Here is a 25,488-nt window from a genome sequence, read left to right as displayed (position 1 = left end):
TCCCAGTGTGGAGATGTAGTGACAGAAGTGCCATTGTTAAACTCCAGCCATTTAGTTATCTGTGGAACAGTCGGGAACAGTAGAAGTAAAAGACCCCTGGCAACCCTAATTTCGTTTCACTGTCCGTTAATGCAGTTGTCTACATGAGAGCCATGACCTCACTTCTGATGAGAATATGTGAGGCAAACGCTAAACAAGCTTATTGGCTGTATAGCAATAGTAACAACAAAAGTAATAAGGATTTATTTTATTCTAAAGATTATGGCATTATTATCCAGTCTAAGTATGACGACAGCGACAACGACAACGGCAACAACAACGGGGATTAACAACAACAATTGAGTCTATGTAAGGGTTAGCAATTTGCCTAGAAATCAACAGTGATTTCCTATTCCTTTACAGAACTGAATACCAAACAGAGGTGACTTGTGAAATGCAGGCAGATACCAAGACACTTAAGATCCAGCATTAATGTTTTACAGTGTTAATCCCTGTTTTCCATCTAATATGTCTGAGAAAGTGGGCTTAAGAAGGTCCATGAAAGTTTAGATTAAAATATAGTAGTCTTTTAGGTGCCACAACACTTCTGTCTTTTTTTTAATTTTTCTTTTGTTTTTGCCTGATATTCCTATTCCTACACCACAGGAACTCTTGACAGTGGTACGTGTGAGAGGGAGGGAGGACAAAATTCAGAGTGCTGTTTTCCTTCCTGATTTATGTATGTTTTCATTGTCTAATATATCTTATTAAAGTTGGTTTGGCTCTGAACTTTCGAAGAAGTTGTTGGTTCCCATGGGAAAATAAATAGCCTTCCAAACGAATAGATTTCACTGACTTCCTGCTGAGCAACTTTCAGAAATGATTATTGTTTCCTACAAGTGTGAGAAAGAAAGAATGGCATTTGCTAATGCTGGGTCCAGTCACTGCCTCTCCCCCCCACCCTACCCCCACTCTGCCTCAATTAGATGCAGATGATAACATGGGAAGTGTAAACCAGGAAAAGGACAGGTACACAGGAGCAGGCTTGGTAGGGAGCAGAACATCAGTAGCTAATTAGTGGATTTGAGAACAACTCTGTTAGTGGAAGGTGTAGCAGATATTATAGGGAAGGGAGGGGGTAGGAGGAGATACTCTGTGACATATCTGAAGTTGGGGATAGCCTCACTGGGAGTTCTTATATTGTTAGATTATGGGAGGCCACTGGATTGGGTTAACATTTTGCTGTTGGTGGCAGCTATGTCTGGGTAAGTCAGTGCTATTGATAGTCTGAGCTGCATGATACTACTATTTTTACTACACCATTGTTTTAGTAGGTCCTTCTTGGAAATGTTTCTTCTATGTGAATTCTTCCTTTTCTGGAATTTAAAATGGAAGATGCTTCCTCCTTCAGAAAAAGAGTCGTATGTGACGCTTCTTTGGTGCAAGCCTCCTTGAGTTTAAGAAGGTTTGCTTTCAAGTAAGTGTCTGGTCTGCCTGTTTCCCCACAGTCAGTAAAGCATCTCCCCTCGTATTTGCTACACATTCTATGGATATGCAAAACAAGGGAATGCAATGGTGTTAGGATAACCTCAATATTCTACTGTTTATGTTAATGTATTTGTGCTTCTAACTCCTTCTTCTTGTCTAGGAGCTTGCTCTCTTCATTATAATTTCTGAAGGCTTGGATTTAATATGCTATACCCGTAAGACATATTCCCAAATAATAATTACAGATTTTCTGATTGCATCCTTTATTATTAATCTAAATGCTTAATAAATTTGGTTAATTAATGCTTCTTTTCAGACGCATTTTTCATAGTTTTGTGCTGTCTGATGCTTGATAGTAATATTTGCTATCAGCTTTTAACAGTGTCACACCACCTATTTTAGTACTTGCCTTCAGTTCTTACAATGCCAAAGTATTTCAAGAGTGATTAGTAGCACAAGCTGCTGCAGTAGTTTCTGGTACTAATGGTGGTCTTCAGTTTAGCATTGATCTTTCCTGAAAGATATGTAAAAGTTGTGCACATGTAATAATTACACAGTAGCGCTGGGGTGGGGGGATTATTCCACTCTTTTATGACAAGCAGCTTGTGCTGACATTTCCTCTGTGTGCAACTAAAATACTGTAGCAGTTTTCATTAGCAGCTGGAGCTGTTCAGTAGACCTTTTCTTTTCTTTATATGCTGCCCGATTAATGCTGGGCTCTATTCAAATTCAGTAGGACATGCTTCTGTGCAAAAGTTGCATGAGACGTTTAGCCTGCTCCTTACTTCCCTGGTGGACGGAGAATTGCATTCTCAGCCAAAGGTGCATGTATGCAAGAACTCTTAAATGATAATTTAAATCAACACGAATTGGTTGTGGTGGTTGTAATGTCTCAAACTCCTACAAATGGCCATGTAGATGAACATCCCTTTTGCAGGGATATGCAAATATGAAAACTCTGCCACAAAGAACAGAATAGATATTAACAATATATATATATATATATATATATATATAGATAGATAGATAGATAGATAGATAGATAGATAGATAGATAGATAGATAGATAGATAGATAGATAGATAGATACACACACAGTCCTTTTGAATATCCAAAGCACATTGTATGTATTTTGTTACTCCTATAGTAATCCTGCAATTTAGATGATGATGATCCCAGTACTGCAAGGACTAGCTTTGCAAGAGCGATTTATGCAGGAAAAGCAGAAGTTGACTTTGGGGGCTTGCTTGTGTGCTCTGTCTGGTAGCCTCCTGTATAAGGTATTGTAAGTGTTGTGTTTCTGGAGATGCCTGGCTATAGGCACGCAGCTGCTTAGAGTATCCTCCTTCAGATGAAAGGCTGAGGACTCACAGCTGGGTTGCAAACTAATCTCACATGGCTTCAGTGAGCCTCATCACACCACAGCAGATTCATATGGCAAACAATTAAGAACTGGGTTCCCAAATGTTTATTTTGACCCAAGGTCCATATCAGAAAAGGATGATGATTACTGCCCTAGACCAATTGCATTTAAAAAAATCATTGGCACCACAGTAACTATTCTTGCACATCTTTGAGAGAAGCTACTAGTTGCTGAAATGTGCTTGGGTAAAGGCAGGCTTAACACAAATACTGCAGGCATGCCCTCAAGCTATTTGCTGGTTTCAGAAGGAATTGGAGAGTTCCAGACTTCTTATCTACACAATTACCGATGGTACAGGAGACCTGTCTTTTATTGCAGCTGGTTACCCCAGTGTGCACTAAGCACAGTTCTTGAACAGAATTCATTTCCAGCAACTGAGTGTACTGCTGTTTAACTCTTAACAATCAGTTTGGCTCTGGGGTGCTTGACCGGGGATATTATGAAGAAGGGGGTACTGTGTGCTCATAATGGACAGCTCTCCTCTGAAACCCTGCACACCCCCTTTTTTTGCAACAAATATCAACCAACATTTAAACTCTGACGTTCTTAAGAACCAGGAAGGGGTGCTATCCAGGCAGAAGAAAGCTGATGAATGGATCTGAAAAGCAGCATGGTCATCTGTTGTGTAGTTCCTAAAAACTGAATATATAAAAACACACACAGATTGTAAAAGAGATTTAAGACTTGCTATAGTGTACCTGTTATCTGCAACATGCATCTGTATTGAAGAATGTGTGCCTCTCATTCTTGGCACCTCATGGACTGAGGGGTTTGGGGACTTGCTCCAAAATGGTAGGGAGAGGCTCTCACCCTGGCTTGGTTGGCAGGCCACCCATGCCTCCCATAATAAGTGATCCAACTCAACTAAACTTTGCCTAGTCATAGAGCAGGTGCAGGTGCTAGTCCAGTGCCTGCCCCGTAGTATCTCTATATATTGCCATCTACCTTTCTTGGACGGTTGAAACAATTTTGTCTGTTTATTCTAAAATTGCTGGGAAAATACCTTTTTTTCCTCCTGTCCAATAGCTCAGACTTTGCGACCACGAATTGCAAATGCCAGATTTGCCACAAACAATCCGACTCTCACAACAATTGCTTTAGAGAAACCTTTCTGTATCTTTGATGCTTTGATGTCAACAGGAGCATCCTATGAAGTCTACCTCTATGTCATGGCTGACTCTGGTAAGTGGCTGTTCTTTCCATAGCTTAATGTTGTTGTTTTGCTATAAACAAATATGATGTTCTTCGTCTCTCTCTTTTTTGATTATAAATTTGTTTTTGTTTTGTGTAGTTGTTAAGTGGTATCCGACTCTTTGTGACTCCATGGACCAGAGCACGCCAGGCCCTCCTGTCTTCCACTGCCTCCTGGAGTTCGGTCAAATTCATGTTGGTACCTTCGATGACACTGTCCAACCATCCTATCCTCTGTCGTCCCTTTCTCCTCTTGCCTTCACACTTTCCTGACATCAGGGTCTTTTCCAAGGAGTCTTCTCTTCTCATGAGATGGCCAAAGTATTGGAGCCTCAGCTTCAGCAACTGTCCTTCCAGTGAGCACTCAGGATTGATTTCCTTCAAAATGGATAGGTTTGTTCTCTTTGCAGTCCAGGGGACTCTCAAGAGTCTCCTCTAGCACCACAATTCAAAAGCATCACTTCTTCGGTAGTCAGCCTTCTTTATGGTTCAGCTCTCACTTCCATACATCACTACTGGAAAAACCATAGCTTTCACTATGCAGACCTTTGTCGGCAAGGTGATGTCTCTGCTTTTTAAGATGTTGTCTAGGTTTGTCATTGCTTTCCTCCCAAGAAGCAGGAGTCTTTTAATTTTGTGGCTGCTGTCACAATCTGCAGTGATCATGAAGCCCAAGAAGGTAAAGTCTATCACCGCTTCTGTATCTTCCCCTTCTATTCGCCAGGAGGTGATGGGGCCAGTGGCCATGATCTTAATTTTTTTGATGTTGAGCTTAGGACAATTTTTGTGCTCTCCTCTTTCACCCTCATTACAAGGTTCTTTAATTCCTCCTCACTTTCTGCCATCAGAGTGGTATCATCTGCATATCTGAGGTTGTTGATACTTCTTCCGGCAATCTAGTCCAGCCTTTCACATGATGTATTCTGCATAGAAGTTAGATAAGCAGGGAGACAATATGCAGCCTTGTTGTACTCCTTTCCCAATTTTGAACCAATCAGTTGTTCCATATCCAGACCTAATTGTTGCTTCCTGTCCCACATATATATTTCTCAGGAGATAGATAAGGTGGTCAGGCACTCCCATTTCTTTAAGAACTTGCCATAGTTTGCTGTGGTCCACACAGTCAAAAGGCTTTTGCATAGTCACTGAAGCAGAAGTAGATGTTTTTCTGGAACTCTCTGGCTTTCTCCATAATCCAGTGCATGTTAGCAATTTGGTTTCGAGTTCCTCTGTCCCTTCAAAATCCACCTTATACTTCTGGGAGTTCTTGGTCCACATACTTTTGAAACCTACCTTGTAGGATTTTGAGCTTAACCTTGCTAGCGTGTGAAATGAGTGCAATTGTACAGTACTTGGAGCATTCTTTGGCACTGCCCTTCTTTGGGATTGGGATGTACTGTAGACTGATCTTTTCTAATCCTCTGGCCACTGCTGAGTTTTCCAAACTTGCTGGCATATTGAGTGTAGCACCTTAAGAGTGTCATCTTTCAAGATTTTAAATAGTTCAACTGGAATGCCATCACCTCCATGTGCCTTGTTGTTAGCCATACTTTCTAAGGCCCACTTGACTCTGCTCTCCAGGATATCTGGCTCAAGATCAGCAACCACACTTTCTGGGTTGTCCAGGACCTCCAGATATTTCTCGTATAACTCCTCTCTGTATTCTTGCCACCTCTTCTTGATGTCTTCTGCTTTTGTGAGGTTCCTACCATTTTTGTCTTTTATCATGGCCATCTTTGCAAAAATGTTCCTCTAATATCTCCAATTTTCTTGAACAGATCTCTGTTTTTTCCCTTTCTATAATTTTCCTCTATATCTCTGCACTGTTCATTTAAGAAGGCCCTCTTGTCTCTCCTCGCTATTCTTTGGAAGTCTTCATTCAATTTTCTGTAACTTTCCCTATCTCCCTTGCATTTTGTTTCCCTTCTTTTCTCTGCTATTTGTAAGGCCTCGTTGGACAGCCACTTTGCTTTCTTGCATTTCCTTTTCTTTGGGGTGGTTTTCGTTGCTGCCTCCTGTACAATGTTACAAGCCTCCATTCATAGTTCTTCAGGCACTCTGTCCACCAGATCTAGTTTCTTAAATCTGTTCTTCACTTCCATAGTGTATTCATAAGGGATTTGATAACGCTAGTAAGGTTATGCTCAAAATCCTTACTAGGGATTTGGAAAAACCACTGAGCTAGTCAGATTCTACCTGACTAGCCCAGTGGTTTTTCCAACTTTCTTCAGTTTAAGATTGAGCTTTGCTTTAAGAAGCTGATGATCACAATCAGCTCCAGGTCTTGTTTTTGCTGACTGTATAGAGCTTCTCCACATTTGGCTGCAGAGAACATAATCAACCTGATTTCGGTATTGTCCATCTGGTGATGTCCATGTGTAGAGTCATCTCTTGTGTTGTTGGAAAAGAGTGTTTGTGATGACCAGCTTGTTCTCTTGACAAAACTCTATTAGCCTTTGCCTTGCTTCGTTTTGTACTCCAAGGCCAAATTTACCTGTTGTTCGTTTTATCTCTTGACTCCCTACTTTAGCATTCCAATCCCCTAGAATGAGAAGAACATCTTTCATAAATCTTACATTCCAGGTTCCTATGCAGTATTTTTCTTTGCAGCATCAGATTTTCCTTTCACTTCCAGGTGCGTCCACAGCTGAGCATCCTTTCGGCTTTGGCCCAACCACTTTATTAGCTCTGGAGCTACTTGTACTTGTCCTCCGCTCTTCCTCAGTAGCGTGTTGGACGCCTTCTGACCTGAGGGTCTCATCTTCCAGCATCATATCTTTTAGCCTTTTGTTTCTGTCCATGGAATTTTCTTGGCAAAGATACTGGAGAGGCTTGCCAGTTCCCGCTCCAGGTGGATTGCGTTTAGTCAGAACTCTCCACGATGACCTGTCCGTCTTGGGTGTCCCTGAACGGCATAGCCCATAGCTTCTCTGAATTACTCAAGCCCCTTTGCCACGACAAGGCAGCAATCCATGAAGGGGATTGTATAAATAAATATGCCATTCAGCCATGTATTCAACAGTGGTTCCCAACCCTGGCTCTCCAAAAGTTCTTGGAATACTCCCACAAATTCTAGCCAGTACAACTAGTGGTCAAAGTTTCTGGTAGTCAAAGAACATCTGGGGACCCGAGGCTGGTAATCGCTGGGTTAGAGGGGGAGCCTGGGAAAAGTTATTGTTTTGCATTATGACCCCCTAACCTGCCCTGATGACTCTGCTTTGCTCTCTGGAGGGATTCAGGGACCAGTAATTCAAAAAGTAACTTTTCCATGCTTTGTACAGATGGGGTTTGTTTGCGGATGTGATGATCAATACTGAGAATTAGGTCATTTTGACAAATGTGCATATTTGAGACATGCTTCTTAAATTGTCAAGTTCGTGCTACATTTACTTGTATCTAGATGCTGCTGGAAATGGTATTTCAGTGGTTATAATTTTCCCTTCTCTCTCTATACACACACACACACAAACACACACACATATGCTAATACTGATTCCACTTCCTTCTTTGCTACAATGTGTTGAAGCATTTCTTGGGGCAGAGAGTGTGAGGAAAATTAAATAGTCTGGCTTAATTAAATAAACTTCCTCTAATTGTGTAGCAGAAAAAAAAACTACAGAGTAGATTGGCTTACAAGCCTACAATATTTTATTACTCTGTCTGCCCTGCCAGAGTAACTCCAAAGGAAAAAAAAATAAGCTTGTGTCCTATAGATGCAAGTTTTTCTACTACATGCCTAGAAAGCAGTTCTTACAAACCCACTGGGGATCCGGTGACTGGCTTTTTGGAAGCCTGGCAGATGTCCCATGTCTAGCAATAAGCAGGTAATACTGGTGAGCGCCAAGTAAAAATTATTGCATGAACACTTCTGTCAATTTCTGCTGCAGCTTATCATTCAAGACTACCCGTTACGGATAATAGCAGCAAGCCTCTCAACACTACTTTCCAACAAACCAACGGAGGACTAAGCGGGGCTTACAGAGCGGCGACATTTAATGTTCCCAACTGTACATCTCCTCCCAAGCTCACTGATGCTGCTGATGCAACCAAAGCACCTACTGTCTTGACCCAGTATTTGATCAGAGTCGGTGAGGATGATTCATGTCTATATGACCCAGAATTCCTAGAAGCTTGTAATCCACCCCTCTCCCAAGATACAGCATACAGGTATGATATTTTGGGGAATTCCTCTTAAGGCAATACTGTAGTTAAAAACACAGTTACTGCCCCTTTGCCTCCCCCCAAAAAGGCAAGTTAGACTCCAATTTAATAGAAGTGCGATTCTGAATCTGTCCAGAGTTAAGATATGTTTCAGAAGGCATTTTCTAGTGAGATAGGTACTAATAGAAAGGCCTTCGTAGGTGTAAGGCCCCATGCAGTGGTTAAACTGCTTTACTGCAGCCAAAACTGTGCTCACGACCTGGGGTTCAATCCCAGGCAGCTGGCTCAAGGTTGACTCAGCCTTCTATCCTTCCGAGGTCAGTAAAATGAGTACCCAGCTTGCTGGGGGGGGGGGGGGATGTGTAGCCTGCATAATTAACTTGTAAACCGCCCAGAGAGTGCTTGAAGCACTATGGAGTGGTATATAAGCAGCATGCTTTGCTTTTGCTTTATCTCATTTTGGAAACAAGTTACATCTTATCAAGGCATTTATTTGCTTTCATCCTTATAACTGCCTTACTGCTGGTTTTTTAAATCTATGGTGCTGGACTGTTCTCTTTCTGAATCTTATTTCTTATCCTGTTTGTTTTTTCATTATTTAAAAGCAGAGTAGATGTATTTTTAAATAGACTGCCAGCTGATCTGCAATTTAGCTCTGACTGCAGTGTGTCTGGGTAAAACCAGGTAACTAGAAGCTTAGGCTGAAAATGCAGCCTTGGTTGGTACTACTGCTGCTTTTAATTCAGCTCAGGAGCCCTATGTTGTTGGGTTTTCCTCCCAACTACTTTGAATCCTTGTAGCAGCAGCAACAGCAGCAGCAGCAGCAGCCTCTCAGCAAGCCTTTGCACAAGCCTGTAGTCACTTAGCAAAATCTGTATCTGGGCCAAGACTCCAACATGAATTAACTGGAGAACCCTGCCTGCAAGATGTAGGGTTGTAGCAGCCGGCACAACTCTAGCAAATGTTTTGTTTTTGTGGCTGCAGGAATGAGACTCGGGGCAGTCTTTCTCCTGCTGTAAACTAGCTTATGGGACTAGTTGCTGAACTGAATGTTGAACAGAGACCCAAGTGTGGGAATGTGGATTTCTGCCAAAATGGTTGCAAAGCAGGCAGACAGAAGAAGGCTTGAGGATCCTGAATCGGTCTCTACCTGGCCTCTTTCTCCCAGTTGCCATCCTTCCCTCAGCAGAGGTGCCATGAAGTGTTCAGATGTTTGCAACTTGCAAGGGATGTTTTATACATTTTATGTTTCTCTGAGCAGGTGCAAAACGCTCACCTTTTACTGCTTAAAATCCTAATTTTCCATGATCACTTTGCAGCTGATCAGAAGAGGCTCAAGTTCGTAGTTAAAGGTCCTTCTCACAAAGTCTAGTTTCAGATAAGGATCTAGTGGCTCCCCGCCTTTCTTCACTGATTACTGATCATATTCATTTCTAAACCATCGCCTCTATCAGAAATATCAGTGAGGGGATTGTGGTTTTCGTGTAAGTTCTTTTCTTCCTTTTTTCTCTCTGTTAATTAAAAAAAAGTTGCCTCTTTCTTACATACCCTTCCAGGTTTAAATATATCCTTGTTGATCGAACAGCAGGTGTCATGAAAGATGAAACTGTCTGGTCTCATCCAATCAAAACCCAAAAATGTAAGTATTTTAGGGCCAAATTGTATGTTGCAAAAAAACATGTTACTAGAAATGGTAATCCGTTAATGTTCCAGAAACGTGATTCAAGCAAACCTTTGTGACTGAGCAGTTATACTTTCAGACAAAGCCTGTGCTTACCTCTCGATGACCAATCATAAAACTCAGCTGGCAAACTACAGAAGGTAAGAAAAGATCCTGCTATGACAATTTGACATTTTTGGTACTTAAGGACTTTCCTCTCTGTTTCTCAACTTACAGACTGACTCTGAGTTCAATATGTGTAAACACCAGCATTCTGAGCTTTCTGATTTGACAAGCAACCTACTTGCTGTCAAGTCTTCCTTTACTGCAGTGGTTCTTAACCTGGACGATATTGCCCCCCAGGGGGTGATCTTGTTTTTCAGGGGACGATGGAATGAAAAGGGGCGATGCAGGGGTGAAGGAACAGAAGGGGGCTTTAGGGGGGCAATGGAGCTGCCACCGCCATTGAGGAAGTTATCATCGCCCCCTCCCTGTGGTGCCAGATCCAGAGCAGCTGGTGCTGGCAGCAGATGTGGTGCTGCCACCACCATTGAGGAAGTTAGCATCGCCTCCCTCCCCACGACGGCACCATGCCACCGCCGCAGGGAGGAGGGTGATGATAAATTTTTAATGGCTCAAGGGAGCGTTTCTTTCAAAAAGGTTAAGAACCACTGCTCTACTGTATCATCAAGCCAGCTGGAGTACCCATAAAACTCACCATGCTCTGCTTCTTTCCCTAGTGAAGCAGTCCTCCACCATTGATACCTGGCCAGGCCGGAGAAGTGGCACAATGATAGTCATCACCTCCATTTTGAGCGTACTAACATTCATCCTGGTGCTTGGATTTCTTGCTGCTTTGCTTCAGGCCGTGTTGTGAGTTTCTTTTGACATCTTTGTCCCCACTCAGTATCAAGGGGCAGCCCTCCTGAGCCTCACTGAAAACTCCCATGCCCTAAAAGATGTGTTCATTAATTCAGCGGTGTCTGGAGACTTGGCCTAGTTTTTCTTCTTGTAGATGATCATTAAAAGGAGGGTTTTGACAAAATAAGAACAATATAGTTGAAATGGGGAAATACCTCTTGCTTCCTGGACTATTGGGGATAAGGAATTGGGGGGGGGGAACTATCAGACTAGAGGGCATTCCTTCACTCATTTTCTCTTTTCAAATAGGATGATTGCTCGTCTGCAGAGCCTGCTAGTTAGGGCTTGTTGAGAATCTAGGCTGGAGTTCATGCAGGGTTTTTTGTCCCCTTTTGCTAGAATATTAGTTGTTTGTCTGATCTCTCTGTATCTCCTTGTAGCACTGAACTCAAGATCATACTAGTTTCTTCTGACTTAAGTTGCAATTTCTGAAATAGTGGGGTGTGTCCAGCTTAAAATTTCTTCTGTTGTAAAGATGAGAAGAAATAACCAATTAATACTACATACACATGGGTAGGAAGCATCATGTAAGGAAAGCTTCGCCTGATGACAAAAAGTGGCCATGAAAAGAGAAAAGTGGCCCTGGGAAACCTTCTCTTGAAGATAAAAAGTTAGCCCTAAGAAAGCTTTTCCTGTCCTAAAAGCTGCCAGCTAGTGAGACGTTTTCATAAAATAGAGAGCACATCTCTGAATTGTAAGTGTTTGGACATGTATTTTCTCTTCCAGTTGCCTATATGCACAGACAGGCTGAAATCCTGTTGCAGAGCTACATTTATTTATTATTTATTTATTGCATTTATATGCCGCCCATCTAGACATAGTCTACTCTGGGCGGCTCACAACATACAAAATAAAAACAATTTAAAATATACACAGTTTTACATAGATAAGGGACGTGATGGCGCTGCGGGCTAAACCGCAGAAGCCTGTGCTGCAGGGTCAGAAGACCAGCAGACGTAAGATCGAATCCACACAACGGAGTGAGCTCCCGTCCCTTGTCCCAGCTCCTGCCAACCTAGCGGTTCAAAAGCGTGCAAATGCGAGTAGGTAAATAGGGACCACTTCGGTGGGAAGGTAACAGCGTTCCGTGTCTAAGTCGCACTGGCCATGTGACCACGGAAGATTGTCTTCGGACAAAGCGCTGGCTCTATGGCTTGGAAACGGGGATGAGCACCGCCCCCTAGAGTCGAACACGACTGGACAAAAATTGTCAAGGGGAACCTTTACCTTTACCTTACATAGATAAAAACAGAATGGTATAAAATATAAAATAATAGAATTACAATTTTAACAATTAATTTGTTATAATTAAATTAAGTTTTACATGAGCATAACTCAACATTATACCCACAGTAGCTTCAGTAGTGCCAAGGCGGAAGTGCTTCCACAAGGCATTTAGGCTGGCATATTATACAATTGGTCGCAATGGGAACCATGTAGCTAGATGTGCAATTGAACTGCAGAACCTGGTTTGATTGAGCATAACACCCAGCAAAGTTGCCTCTGCATTACTTGTATGGTGACAAAGAGCATTCTGGCTAGACTTTCTACCCATTAAAATGAGCACTGATATAATTCAAGAAACTGATACAGGTGCATTTGTCAACTGTGACACAAGGTGGCTTTACAATTCTGATTGAGAAATGCCTAGATTTGCTGCTGGGACGTTGCAGTCGTCAATTATTGACAGTAATGCTGTTTCAAACATGCATGCTAGGCATTGTACCACGGCCACAGTGTATTTCTTGCTTCAAGCAATGCTTTCCAGTTAGGTTGACATATGCTGTCAGCTACTAGCAAATTGTCGAACAATGTACCTGTGTGACCCATCCTTGTAGCATTTTGTTTTGTTTCCCCCCCACCCCAGGACAACGGAAGAAATGCCCACCGAAACCAGATATGCATCCCAAATTACGCAACACGCTGTCCCAAGAATACAAGAAGCTGCTGAGCTATAAACATCTCCTCCTTTTGTCCACCAAGGATCTCTTCACGACTTAAATGTAGTTATCTGATGTAAAAGCACCGGATCATGATATATACCAGCACTGAAGATGGTAGCCGAAAACTCGGCAGGACACAGCTGTGTTATCTTGAATTTTGACAGTATTCCTGCTGCAGCTTGCCTAGCCTTTCATCAGTCTACTATCTAATGACATATTTCAAACACTGAAATGAAGCATTTAACCTTTACTTAAATTGGACCATGGCCCATTTCAGATCCAACACAAGTGTTTTTCCACTGTTAATGTTCCCCTTCCTTAGAATCATGAGCTCCGGGAAACCATGATTTACTTAAGAACAAGCCTGGATGGCCCTATTATATCTGTTAAGTAGAATTTAAAGAAATCAAAGCTCTACAGGGTCATAATGGACAATTCTGATTAGTATAAATTAAGTGTTGGAACTTTTCCTCCATTTCATGTAGATCCAGGTAGAAGTATGTGTCCCTAACTCTTCCCATGGTTCTTGTTATTTGAAACTATGGTTTCCTGTTATGTCTGATCTGTGCCCCTATGTTGCAGTGAGTAAGTTTATTGGCTGATTCGTAATGTCGGCTTCCTGAAGAACGTCCTAGGGCAAAGTAGTAAAATTATGGGACTATCACTCCACCTGCAATCCTAAAAGTGGTCTCTCTCTCTCTCTCTCTCTCTCTCTCTCTCTCTCCCTCTCCCTCTCCCTCTCCCTCTTTAATGCTCTTGAATGTGTATTACTTGCAGTTTGATAGTTGCTGGGTTCCCCCCCCCCCCTCAAGTACCAGAAGAGTGAAGGTTTTAACCCAGAATGTAGTGGAGTGATTTGTTTACTCTTGTTTTCAGCATACAGGAACTCTTTTATTAAGGAGTATTTAAAAAGGCAGCACCCACATCTGCAGTTAGAGTGGACTGCACCACTTCTGCTACCACTGCCTGCTCCATATGTAGCCTCACCTACTGTTTATATAAATTGGGTTGTCCCTGGATGTTGTCACTGATGGATGATGAGCACTGTAAGCAGAAGAGCATAATTTTCACACCCAGTTGTAGAAGAGTCAAATTCATATAGGACATTCCCAATGTAAGCAAATGTTGGCCAGGTACTGCAAGGGGACAATACTTGGGTGCACAGGCTTATGCACTGTGTTATTGCCTCATGCTCTTCAGATTAATTCAATAAATTAAAATTCATAGATGGCCATAATATACCAACTCTGACAACTCTGCAAAACTAGGGCTTGCAGTGAAATGCATGGCCCATTTGTTTGGTTTGTTGATTTTGTCTTATCCACCACAAAAAGAATTGCAACTTTGCTCTCTGTGTTGTATTGTACTGTCAAGTAATGGGTGGAAAATGTGTAAAACTCCCAGCATCCAGAAATGGACTATAGCCTTGGCAGCAAGTGAACTGTTTTCTCCTACTAAGAACTACCTCCTCTTTTCTCAGGACACGTGATGGCTGATTCATAATGAATCACAGCAGTGCCCTCAAGTAATGAGGGTTGGGGTGGATTCTGCCATTCCATGGAAAAAGTTTAATAAAACTGGCATCCTATCGGTCAGCCCTGTGTCCTCAAATTCATATAGTGTCAGCAGGTGTCTTTATCCAAATATTATCTTAATATTTATAAATTGCTGGAGAAGTACTGTTCTACACTTGGGCCCAGATTGACCATGTTCCATAGACGCAGGAGTTGCAATGGATATTATGCATGCTCCTTGAACACTGAAACAGATGCTTCACTTCACACTTTACCCCAGCCCTTCCCACACTGATGGCTTCCAAATGTTATGGATACAGTACCATTGACTTCAGCCAGTTTAGTTAGTGATGAGGAATTCTGGGAACTGTGATCCCAGACATCTGGAAGATTGCTTTTTACCTCAGCACATTGTGGAAAGATCTGAAGCAGCTTTTGTGATCAGACTATAATCCTTTGTCCAGTCCGCTGATATCTCAGAGTATCAGATTATAAGCGGTCTTGGATTCTCTCGCCTCCAGCAAGGCACCTGGAAAGAATAACATCCCTGTTGAAGTGCTGAAGTGCTGTAAAGAGATCATCACCACCGAACTGTATGAAGTCTTTTGTCTTTGCTGGAGGGAAGGTGGAGTACCAAAGAACATGAAGGATGCAAACATCATCACATTGTAAAAGATCAAAGGAGACAGTGGCGACTGCAATAACTACTGTGGCATCTCTCTTCTTAGCATTGTAGGGAAGCTGCTTGCCTGTGTTGTGCTGAAGACGCTCCAGGTGCTTGCAGACAGAGTCTATCCAGAATCACAGTGTGGATTTTGAGCTAATAGATCCACCACTGACATAGTATTCTCCTTCAGACAGTTGCAGGAGAAATGCAGGGAACAACAACAGCCACTCTTTGTGGCCTTCATAGCTCTCACAAAGGCCTCTGATTTGGTTAGCAGGGATGGCCTTTTTAAAATACTTCCCAAGATTGGATGTCCACCTCAATTCCTTAACATCATCAGGTCCTTCTATGAGGGAACGAAAGGCACTGTAGTTTTTGATGACTCAACATCAGATCCCTTTGACATCCGAAGCGGAGTGAAACAGGGCTGTGTCCTCACACCAACCCTTTTTGGGATCTTTTTTTGCTGTCATGCGGAAGCATGCCTTTGGAACTGCAACAGAAGGTGTCTATCTCCGGACTAGATCAGACAGAAAGCTCTTTAATCTCTCTAGAATGAGAGCGAGGGCCAAAGTCCAACTGAAATGCATGTTGGACTTCCTCTTTGCAGATGATGCAGCCATTGTTGCCCACTCTGCTGAAGACCTCCAGTAACTCATGAATCGTTTTAGCAAGGCCTGCCAAGACTTTGGACTAACAATCAGCCTGAAGAAAACACAAGTCATGGGCCGGGGTGTGGACTCACCTCCCTCTGTTACCATCTCCACACAAGAATTGGAGGTTGTTTATGACTTTGTGTACCTTGGCTCAACGATCTCTGACACACACTTTCTAGATGTCGAGCTGGATAAACGCATTGGCAAAGCAACTACCATGTTTTCTAGACTCACAAAGAGAGTATGGCTCAATAAGAAGCTGACGACATATACCAAGGTCTATAGAGCCTGTGTCCTGAGTACCCTCCTGTACTGCAGTGAGTCCTGGATCCTTTGTTCACGGCAGGAGAGGAAGCTGAACACCTTCAATATGCGTTGCCTCCAATGGATGTTTGGTATCACCTAGCAGGACAAAGCTCCAAAGAGAGTAGTCCTAGAACAAGCTGGAATTTTTAGCATATATACATTACTGAAACAGCGACGTCTATGTTGGCTTGGGCATGTCGTGAGAATGTCTCATGGTCAGATTCCAAAGGATCACCTGTATGGAGAATTAGTGCAGGGAAATTGCTCCAGAGGGAGACCACAGCTGCGATACAAGGACATCTGCAAACAGGATCTGAAGGCCTTAGGAATGGACCTCAACAGATGGAAACCCTGACATCTGAGCATTCACCATGGAGGCAGGCATTGCATCATGGCCTCTCCCATTTTGAAGAGACACTTGTCCAGCAGGCCAAGGCAAAGAGGAAGTCAGAAAAGCATCAAAATCAGGGAGCTGGACAGGGGACAGATTGCATTTGTCTTCAGTGTGGAAGGGATTGTCACTCTCGAATTGTTCCAAGTCCTCCATACAGAGCATGTTACCATAGTCTTTCAAGACTGAAGGATGCCTAACTAACTAGAAAGATGATGTGGGACATGGTGGTGTTGCGGGTTAAACCACAGAAGCCTCTGTGCTGCAAGGTCAGAAGACCAGCAGTTGTAAGATCAAATTCACATGATGGAGTGAGCTCCTGTCGCTTGTCCCAGCTCCTGCCAACCCAGCAGTTCGAAAGCATGTAAAAATGTGAGTAGATAACACCACGGTCGGAAGATAACGGTGTTCCATGTCTAGTCGCAATGGCCACATGACCACGGAAACTGTCTACGGACAAACGCTGGCTCTGCGGCTTGGAGAAGGGGATGAGCACTGCGCCCTAGAGTCGGACACGACTGGACTAAATGTCAAGCGGGGAAGAAAGATGACTGGCCTGTTCTTTAAATTATTTGTTTTCATGTTTGCTTCATAGCAATGCACTTCAAACGTGTATTATTGCATTATCCCTGAAAGATTTTGTAAAGTTTCCAAAGGTCTGCTAGGGTAATGCCTTTGATCTGACCTCCTTTGTTCTTTGTTGAGGAAAAAGGTAGAAGGAATAAAATTCAGCCTTAAAATATTGCATATTAGCCATGATGCTTCTAACTACATTATAAATTCATCCTCAATGTTTTCCTCTGTTGCAAGAGAGCCATTGATGTTGATGTTGAGGGGAACAGATGCCTCCTAAGCTGCCTTGGGTTCTTTTTATGGAGAAACGCATAAAAAGGGATAAAAATAAATAAATAAAATGGTGTGTACAACATATTTGTTTAAAAGAGTAAGGTCACATCCAATTGGGAAGATGAAGCAGTCTGGTTCATGCATAAAAGGTTCTTATCTTTAGTGTGATCTGTTTTGTTTCTCACTTGAGCCATCTTTCCATTCACATTGATCAACATTTCTTCTCCCATGAGAAGTGTCCAGACAGATCTTTGGATTGCCCCAATTTATCCCCCTTTTGATTAATGACACTCCCCTTCCTTCCCCCTTCTCCATTCAGTGGGCTGCAATGGCTTTCCTTACTTGGTTGTTAAATAAAGTGACACATTGCAACAGCAATGCATCTTCCTAGCATGGTATACGTAATACTGCCAACAAATTTTGTTTATCCAGAATACCACTGTATCAATAGTAATTAAATATATATTAGAGTAGATAAAAATAGAGGCAGAGAATTCTCCATTGTCCCTTTCAATGCTACAACCCACCAAATATGTCAAAAGGGTTGTCACCTCGGATAATAGCACCCACCGCTCTATTTGGGTGTTAACTAACCATCTGTGTGGGTTACAGAATGGGATAAATAGGAGAGCTCTGAATTATACAAAAACAACAAACAAAAAACTGTGGCCCTAGTGCTGTGCCAAAGAGGAGAGGGACAGCTCTAAAAAGGGTAGGCTGCATGCCTCTAAGTCAAAACGTGTGGATGCCATCATTTGATTCAAACCAAACAGCACCAAAAGTGATCCAAATAGCAAGCTATAGACATACCCTAACTGATTTATATGGTACTGGCAAAATGTTCTTTTTACACTGATATTTTATACAGAGATTTGACTTCCCTTGAGAGTAATACCTGAAAGGGAGGGTTTGTAACCCAGGATTAGAATAAACATTGTACATACAGGAAGTCCCAGGTTCATCTCCAACATTCCCAGGTCTCTTGAAGCCCTAGAGCTGTTTCCAACACAGTATACAACAGAGAAACTGTGCCCCCCCCCAAGGAGAACTAGGTGACTATAAAATTCAATCAGCTCTAGCAAGGATTTTATTTTCCTCTCATACATAGCAAAGAACTGCCTGGCTCCCCTGCCCCTAAATTGTGCCTCTTTGCCCAGACCGTATCTGGATTCTTCAGCATGACCAGAACTTTGAGGATAATTTTGTCAGGAATATTTGTCAAGAATATCCTCCAGAGTCCCCCTGGAAACTAAGAAAACCAATTAGTATCTGGGATGGGCCCCAGTACACAATCCATTTCTTTCAGTGAGTAACATAAGCAAGCATTTGTGCATCTCTGATTGAAATCAGTCGGACTTAAAAGTGCTTGGCAGTGGCTGCAATATTGTATGTACTTCTGGTGAGCTAAGGCCTATTCAACTGAGTGGGACTTTTCTCTGAACCAACCGACCAAGGATTATGCCATTAGCATATCACACATAATAATGTGATCAAATGTCAAATGTCAAGAAGTGTTGCAAGCCAAATTTTTCAACGGATGCTTGCATAGTTTAGGTCTTCTGGTGATGGACGGTGTGTGCATTCCCAATGAATGCCCCTAGCTTTCTTTAGCCCATTCGCTTGCCCCACCTCATCTCACTGAGATGACGTTGTTGTGGAAAGAAAGTAGTCAGGGGCTCCAATAAGAAAACACACTGTACTTAAATATCGTGTAGTTAAAGATTATAGGGGGCCAAAGCACGTAGCAGAACCAGTTTGCAGTGCTTATCAACTTTGAAAATGGAATGACAGGCACCGTCAGTGGTGGAGTAACAGGACTAAACAGGATTCACCTCTCACAGGAAATGCTTTCTATGTGATAGTAGAGTTGGAAAGCCACCTTTATACTGGATTTGTCAGGTCAGGCTATAGAAGAACAAATGTATCCAAAAGATATCCAGAATAATATGTTTTGTGGGAGACCACATGCTCTTTGATCCAGCAGTGATTTATGTCATAAAGAAATTTCAGAGATGAGAATTTATAGGAAAAGATGGCAATGTATCATCTGCAAATAATAATTATGCATTTTCAAGTCTATCCCCACTTATGACCCTTCCCAATATTTTTTAAAGTATAAATTACTAAGAAGTTATACCAGTCTCTCCTTCTGGTAGTGCTCTAGAGCAGTGGTCCTCAACCTTGGGCCTCCAGATGTTCTTGGACTTCAACTCCCAGAAATCCTGGCCAGCAGAGGTGGTGCTGAAGGCTTCTGGGAGTTGTAGTCCAAGAACATCTGGAGGCCCAAGGTTGAGGACCACTGCTCTAGAGGGTTACGCAGCTTGCCCAAGGTCATCTAGGCTAGCTCTTCTCCTGGGAAGCACAGTGGGAGATCAATACCCAACTCACGTACTCTTAACGCATTACGTTATTCCCCCAACCCCTTCGTTCAGATGATTGTGAGGAAAAAAATGGGATAAACATATTATACAATTTGAACCCATTTGGAAGGAAGAACAGGATGAAGTCCTGTAAAAAATTAAAGGTAATAACCACTCTTTTTTTTCAACTTTTAAGAGGAGTTGATATCTTAAAATCCTGGACTTGGGTCTTAAACTCAGATAAGAACATGATGGAGCAAAGACTGGTACCATGTTGGCAAGTCTTTGGGTCTGAGTCTTTGGTACCAAGTCCTGAGCCCAAGATCCAAGTCTGAGTCCATATTTAAAATGAGCCCCTCCCCACAGAAAAAGGGAGGAGTGCGTGGATTCTGAGTTGTAAGTTGAGTCCAAGTAATGGGGAAAAAAACACCTGGGTTGAGGTTGAGTGGCTGGTGCAACTTAAGTCTCACTTGACAGGAATTCCTGCAACTCGAGCCCCTAACCCTGGTAGAGGTAAAGCCATCATGGAAGATGGAAGATTGTGGGTAAGCCTGGCAGAAGCTGAGTCTCACTTCGCTTTCAAACCTCAGAGTTGAAAAGCTCTAAACTGGGCCCTGTTTTACTGGCTCAGCTATTAAATGGCTTGCCATTAATGGGAGCAGTGATGTGGTCCACACCAGGAGAAGGTTCAGTAACTAAGCTGTTCCACATTCCTAAGGCTACAGATGGATCATATACACCACAAAGGTTGACACATTTCAAAAACAAAAGCTGAATTTCTCAGCATTCAGTGCAACTATTGATATTAAATGGCGGAAAAATGCTCTGACCTTTTACGTAGATACTGGCTGGCAGGCCTGTGCATCTGCCTGAGAGAAATAATAAAACTGTTGAGTAGTGCTTATGCATTAAATCCTTTTATCTTGACTCAAAGGAGGTCAAGCATGTAGGCTGATTAGTTTAAAGTTGAGCCCCTCAAAGACTGCTTCGGGATCTTAAGGCACCTATGGAGGATTTCAACTTTAGGAGTGACTCATTACTTCTGATAAAAAAAAGGAACAGCTGGAGTGGGTCCTCTTGAAGAGGGCTGGAGAACTGGTGGGCAAAACAGTCCTGTATTCCAAATGATTGATTTAGGTATCCATCAGCCTCGAGAGACTATGGTAATGTGCTCTGAATAGAGGACTTGGAACAGTGTCTAGTGTGGTTGAGGAGGCCAATTTTTTGGAAGGCTATCCAGTCTGAGTCTCATCAAAAGATAAAGGATTAGACATCTTGCTGCCCATCAAAATCAGCAACTGTAAAGCAGAGCAAGCAAGCACATGGCCCACCTAGTCTTAGTCGTTCCTACTATGGGCAAGAGTACTGTATTTTTTTTAATTATAGAAATTTAAATTTAAATTCCTTTTTAACATTTTAAAATTAGCATTGCCGCATATGTAAATGTGTATCTTCTTTGGTCTCTGTTTTTGGTGTTTTGAAAGGAGGAGTAATGTTTCAATGAACATCCCAGAACAGTGTTGAGAGATGGAGGTAACCATAATGCCCTCCTCCCTTGGCATATATGGGGCTGAGAAAGATATGTGGGAGAGGAGAAGTGTCTGTGCTAGAGTGTTTTTAAGTTGTCCTGCACGGTCTGGTAAAAGGAGCAGAGGAATGCCAGGATTGCAAACCAACAAGGTGGGGAAAACAGGATTAAAAATTTCCGGGTTATTTTCATTGCTTTGGAGTGGCTTCCAAAATGCAGAGAGTGGTGTTAATTTCCATCCCTGGTTGCTTTCCCCTCAGCAGAAATACATCTCAAAAGAAGGTTCTGTGCAATCCTACCCCCAAGTACCACAGGAACACTAGCACCCCTACCTGGAATACCTTTTCAGAACCATTGCACATGCCATTTACCTTTAATATGCAAAAGAACAAAAAACAAACAACTCAATCTGCCTCCGCTCTCCCTCCCAATACTGAGAAAACCTGTTTTTAGTAATATAGGAGCCAGTTTTACGAGATTTTCTGGAAAGAACCTGTATTTCTTTGACCTCAAGTGATAGGTTACTCAAATTCAGGACTCAGAGGCTGCACTAGGCAATCCCTTAGCAAAAATGTCAATCCTTAAATGAGGATTCTTTAATGCACCACTAAAATGTTTTCACATTTCAGATATTCTTATGGTCCTTCTCCCAGTCAAAATCTGTTATTTCCCTCAGTCTTTTGGCCACCAATGTGAAAATAGACAGGATTGTTCGCACAATTAAAACATCTAGAGCCCCAACTTGCATAATTAATGCTAATAATGCTATTCCTACAAATTAGATAATTGTATTTCTACTTGGACATTTATATAAAGCCTCCTAAAACAAGTTTATTAGACTCTGAGGACTTATCTTCTTCATTTGTGCTGAAAACTGCCATAGTAATTTGAAAAAGAACAGAAATCATACAAGGATAGTGACTTTTTTTTACCATTCTCAGAGAATAGAAGTGATTTTTCCTCCTTGTAGTTAATTACTTTTGAAAATAGTGAGGACTGTATATGGGTGTAGGCATCCTTCCATCTCGAGAGACTATAGTAATATGCTCTGAATAGAGGACTTGGAACAGCATCTAGTGTGGCTGAGAAGGCCAATTCGAGAGTGACAATCCCTTCCACACTGAAGACAAATGCAATCTGTCCCCTGTCCAGCTCCCTGATTTTGCTGGTTTCAGGACTGCCTATTTGCCTCAGCCTGCTGGACAAGGGTCTCTTCAAAATGGGAGAAGCCATGATGCACCGCCTGCCTCCAGGCTGAATGCTCAGATGTCAGGGTTTCCCATCTGTTGAGATCCATTCTTAAGGCCTTCAGATCCCACTTGCAGATGTCCTTGTATCGCAGCTGTGGTCTCCATCTGGGGTGATTTCCCTGCACTAATTCTCCATACAGAAAATCTTTTGGAATCCAACCATGAGACATTCTCACGACATGCCCAAGCCAATGTAGACATTGCTGTTTCAGTAATGTATACATACTAAAAATTCCAGCTCGTTCTAGGATTACTCTATTTGGAACTTTGTCCTGTGATGTAATACCAAAAATGCCTCAGAGACAATGCATATGGAGCGTGTTCAGCTTCCTCTCCTGCAGTACTCAGGACACAGGCTCTATAGACTTGGATCTTGGTATATGCTGTCAGCTTCTTATTAAGCCATACTCTTTGCGAGGCTAGAAAACATGATAGCTGCTTTGCCAATGCGTTTATCCAGCTCGACATCTAGAGAGAGTGTCAGAGATTATTGAGCCAAGGTACACGAAATCATGAACAACCTCCAGTTCTTGAGTAGAGATGGTAAAAGAGGGGAGGTGACAACTGTATAACTTTTATAATAAAATAAGTACTGGTAAATCTGTTATTTCTACACAGCTCTCATGAATACTGTGTCCTCTTTGATGAAAGGATGCACATCAAAGTAAGGATGTACCTCAAAGGGGTCACGGACCACATGGGGAAACTTTGGAAAAAACACAACCTAGAAACAGAATTCAAGCCCACCACAAAAATACAACAAATGTTACGGTCAGCAAAGGACAGAAGGGACCCCCTCACTACTGCAGGAGTATACCGGATACCTTGCAGTTGTGGCCAGGTATATATTGGAACCACAAAACGAAGCATCCACATCAGAATCAAAGAACATGAGAGACACTGCAGACTAAAACAACCAGAAAAATCTGCAGTAGCTGAACATGCCCTAAAACAAACTGGACATGAAATTCTATTTCAAAATACTGAAATACTGGACAACACCAGCAATCATTATGTCAGACTGCACAGGGAAGCCATTGAAATCCACAGGCACCAGCAGAAACTCAACAAAACTTGGCTCCCAGCTCTCAAAAATACAACATGCAAAAGGTCAACGAACTCTACCTAGCCATAAGGACAGGGGATCACTACACAGAAAAGACCAGCTAATGACACCCATCAACCACAATGACAGATAATCTCTCCTCCTTATCACAACAATACACCCGCAACAAGACACACTAATCACCCATCTACAGAAAAAGACAAAAGCCTATCTCACAGCCATAAATAATCCACTCCCAAGCCAACTACACCAGAGCACAGGTTGCTGTCCTCTGAAGATGCTGGCCGCAGACACTGGTGAAAAGTTAGGAAGAACAACCTTCAGAACATGGCCAAAGAGCCAGAAAAACCCACAACAATCATTAGATCTCGGCCGTGAAAGCCTTCGCGAATACATTGAACATGGAAAACTTGATCTTGTTTTAGTCCAAATCCTATAAAACATTTTATTTACATTCCAGTAAGACTTTTTGTACTTTAGTGTAAAGTTCCTAATACCCCAGGGCCTGTTTTGTTGTCTTACAGTCCAACACACCTTGTAGCCCTGTGTCACACACCTGATTATCTTGTTTTCCTTGTTTCCAAGGCCCGTTTTATGCTCGCAGTGTGAGGGACCTCCCTTTTTTTTCTGAAGCAGAAAACTTGCCATCCACCTAACTGTCCTTTTAGTTGCCCTGTTTTCTAGGCTTGGTTGCATATACAGAAGGTGGACTATCAGCTGAGCTATGCACATTTATGCCATGAAGCTTACTTTGCTCTTGTGTTTGATTGGTGGTTTTGAATCAGGATGGACAATTCCACTGGAAAACCTTGAAAAAATCAGTAAGTATTACTTCCTTGCTTGAGTAAAGATGAGTTGGCAGTGGCAACTTCACTCAATTGGGCAGGGGTTTGGTGTAGAGGAACCAGAGCAGAAAGTAATATGCCCAGTTTTATTTCAGATGATGTGATTATTCTTTATGCAGTTCTGTACATGTGGAGGGAATTTTATGAGCAAATGCATATTCTTGCTATATGATATCAGGCAAAAACAGAAGAAAAAATAAAAACAAAGATGAAAATGTTGTTGCACCTTAAAGACTAACTGCTATATTTTAATCTGAACTTTCGTGGACAAGTCCACTTTCACTGGTCTGAGGAAGTGAACTTGTCCATCAAAGCTCACATTAAAATATAGCGGTTAGTCTTTAAGTTGCCATAACATTTTTGTCTCCTTTTTATTTTTTACTTCATTTTTGCCTGATATGCTAAGTACAGACCAACATGGCTACCTCTTCTAAAACTATTTCTATATGATAGAAATTTAACTGTGAGTACAAGTCTTCCCCAATCTGGTGATGCCCTCTGAATATTATGGACCGCAACTCCCATAATCATTAACTATTGCTCATGCTGAATGAAGTGGATGGGAGATGTAATCTAACACACCCAGAGGTTACAAGACTGGGAGGCAGATCTGTGTAGCTGACTGCTTGTGAAACCCACAGTCCTTTCTCATCTGTTTTGAATTGGGCTGATTATCTCAGTAAAGTTGTTATTTTTCTTGGGAGGGCAACTCTGGTTTTCCTCAGTTGTGTGACAAGCTGTTGAAGCTCTCCCCACTACTATATCTTAAGGTTAGGAATCTGTGACCTTATAGATGTGGTGAAGCACTGCTCCTATCATCCCCCACCAACCAACTGGTTAGTGGCTGATGGATATTCAGTCCAGCAACATTTCGAGAGCTACAGATTCCTTCGCCTTGCTGTCTCAGAAGAGGAAGGATGCTTGTACTAGCTATGCAATGTGAGAAGGGCAGGAGCCTTACCTTAAAAATGTTTGCAAATGTAGAGGAAACTGATCCTTTTTGTAATGAAATTTACCAACCTATACAGTTCTGAGTGACACTATAGAAAAATGAGTTATGGCTATTAATTCAGTGAAGATGTACTGCCTAACTCTGAGAAATGACTGGAACTCACAAAGCAATAAGGACTGAGCAATGACAAATGACCAGCAAGTTTCATGGCAGGTATAAAAGGCTAGAAAGCACATCTATGTGTTAAAGTAATGATGGAGAAATCCTTTGATTTGTAATATATATATTCAGAGCTATAAATGTATCAAGTTATTGAGATGTAAACATACATGTAATATATA

The 25,488-nt window shown here is 42.1% G+C and overlaps 1 protein-coding gene across 3 annotated transcripts in view; it reads left to right on the top strand.

The window, feature by feature from the left end:
• The first annotated feature begins 243 nt into the window (after window positions 1–243).
• UPK3A (uroplakin 3A) overlaps window positions 244–25,488 on the top strand; it is a 37,765-nt gene continuing 12,520 nt past the window's right edge. Inside the window, exons 1-7 of one of the 3 annotated variants that reach the window (XM_078394171.1) lie at window positions 244–1,244; window positions 3,917–4,072; window positions 7,969–8,248; window positions 9,799–9,881; window positions 10,003–10,063; window positions 10,643–10,775; window positions 12,691–24,171. In XM_078394171.1, the coding sequence (XP_078250297.1) occupies window positions 1,190–1,244; window positions 3,917–4,072; window positions 7,969–8,248; window positions 9,799–9,881; window positions 10,003–10,063; window positions 10,643–10,664 (657 nt within the window). In that variant the 5' untranslated portion in view covers window positions 244–1,189 and the 3' untranslated portion in view covers window positions 10,665–10,775; window positions 12,691–24,171. Of the gene's footprint in view, window positions 1,245–1,374; window positions 1,457–3,916; window positions 4,073–7,968; window positions 8,249–9,798; window positions 9,882–10,002; window positions 10,064–10,642; window positions 10,776–12,690; window positions 24,172–25,488 lie in introns of those variants that run through there. The other 2 variants (XM_020803982.3, XM_020803983.3) reach the window with 2 other exon arrangements.

The sequence above is a fragment of the Pogona vitticeps genome, chromosome 5 (assembly GCF_051106095.1).
Source record: "Pogona vitticeps strain Pit_001003342236 chromosome 5, PviZW2.1, whole genome shotgun sequence".
NCBI lineage: Eukaryota > Metazoa > Chordata > Lepidosauria > Squamata > Agamidae > Pogona > Pogona vitticeps.
Note: the sequence above shows the minus strand (reverse complement) of the source record. Positions and strands in the feature narration are given on the sequence as shown.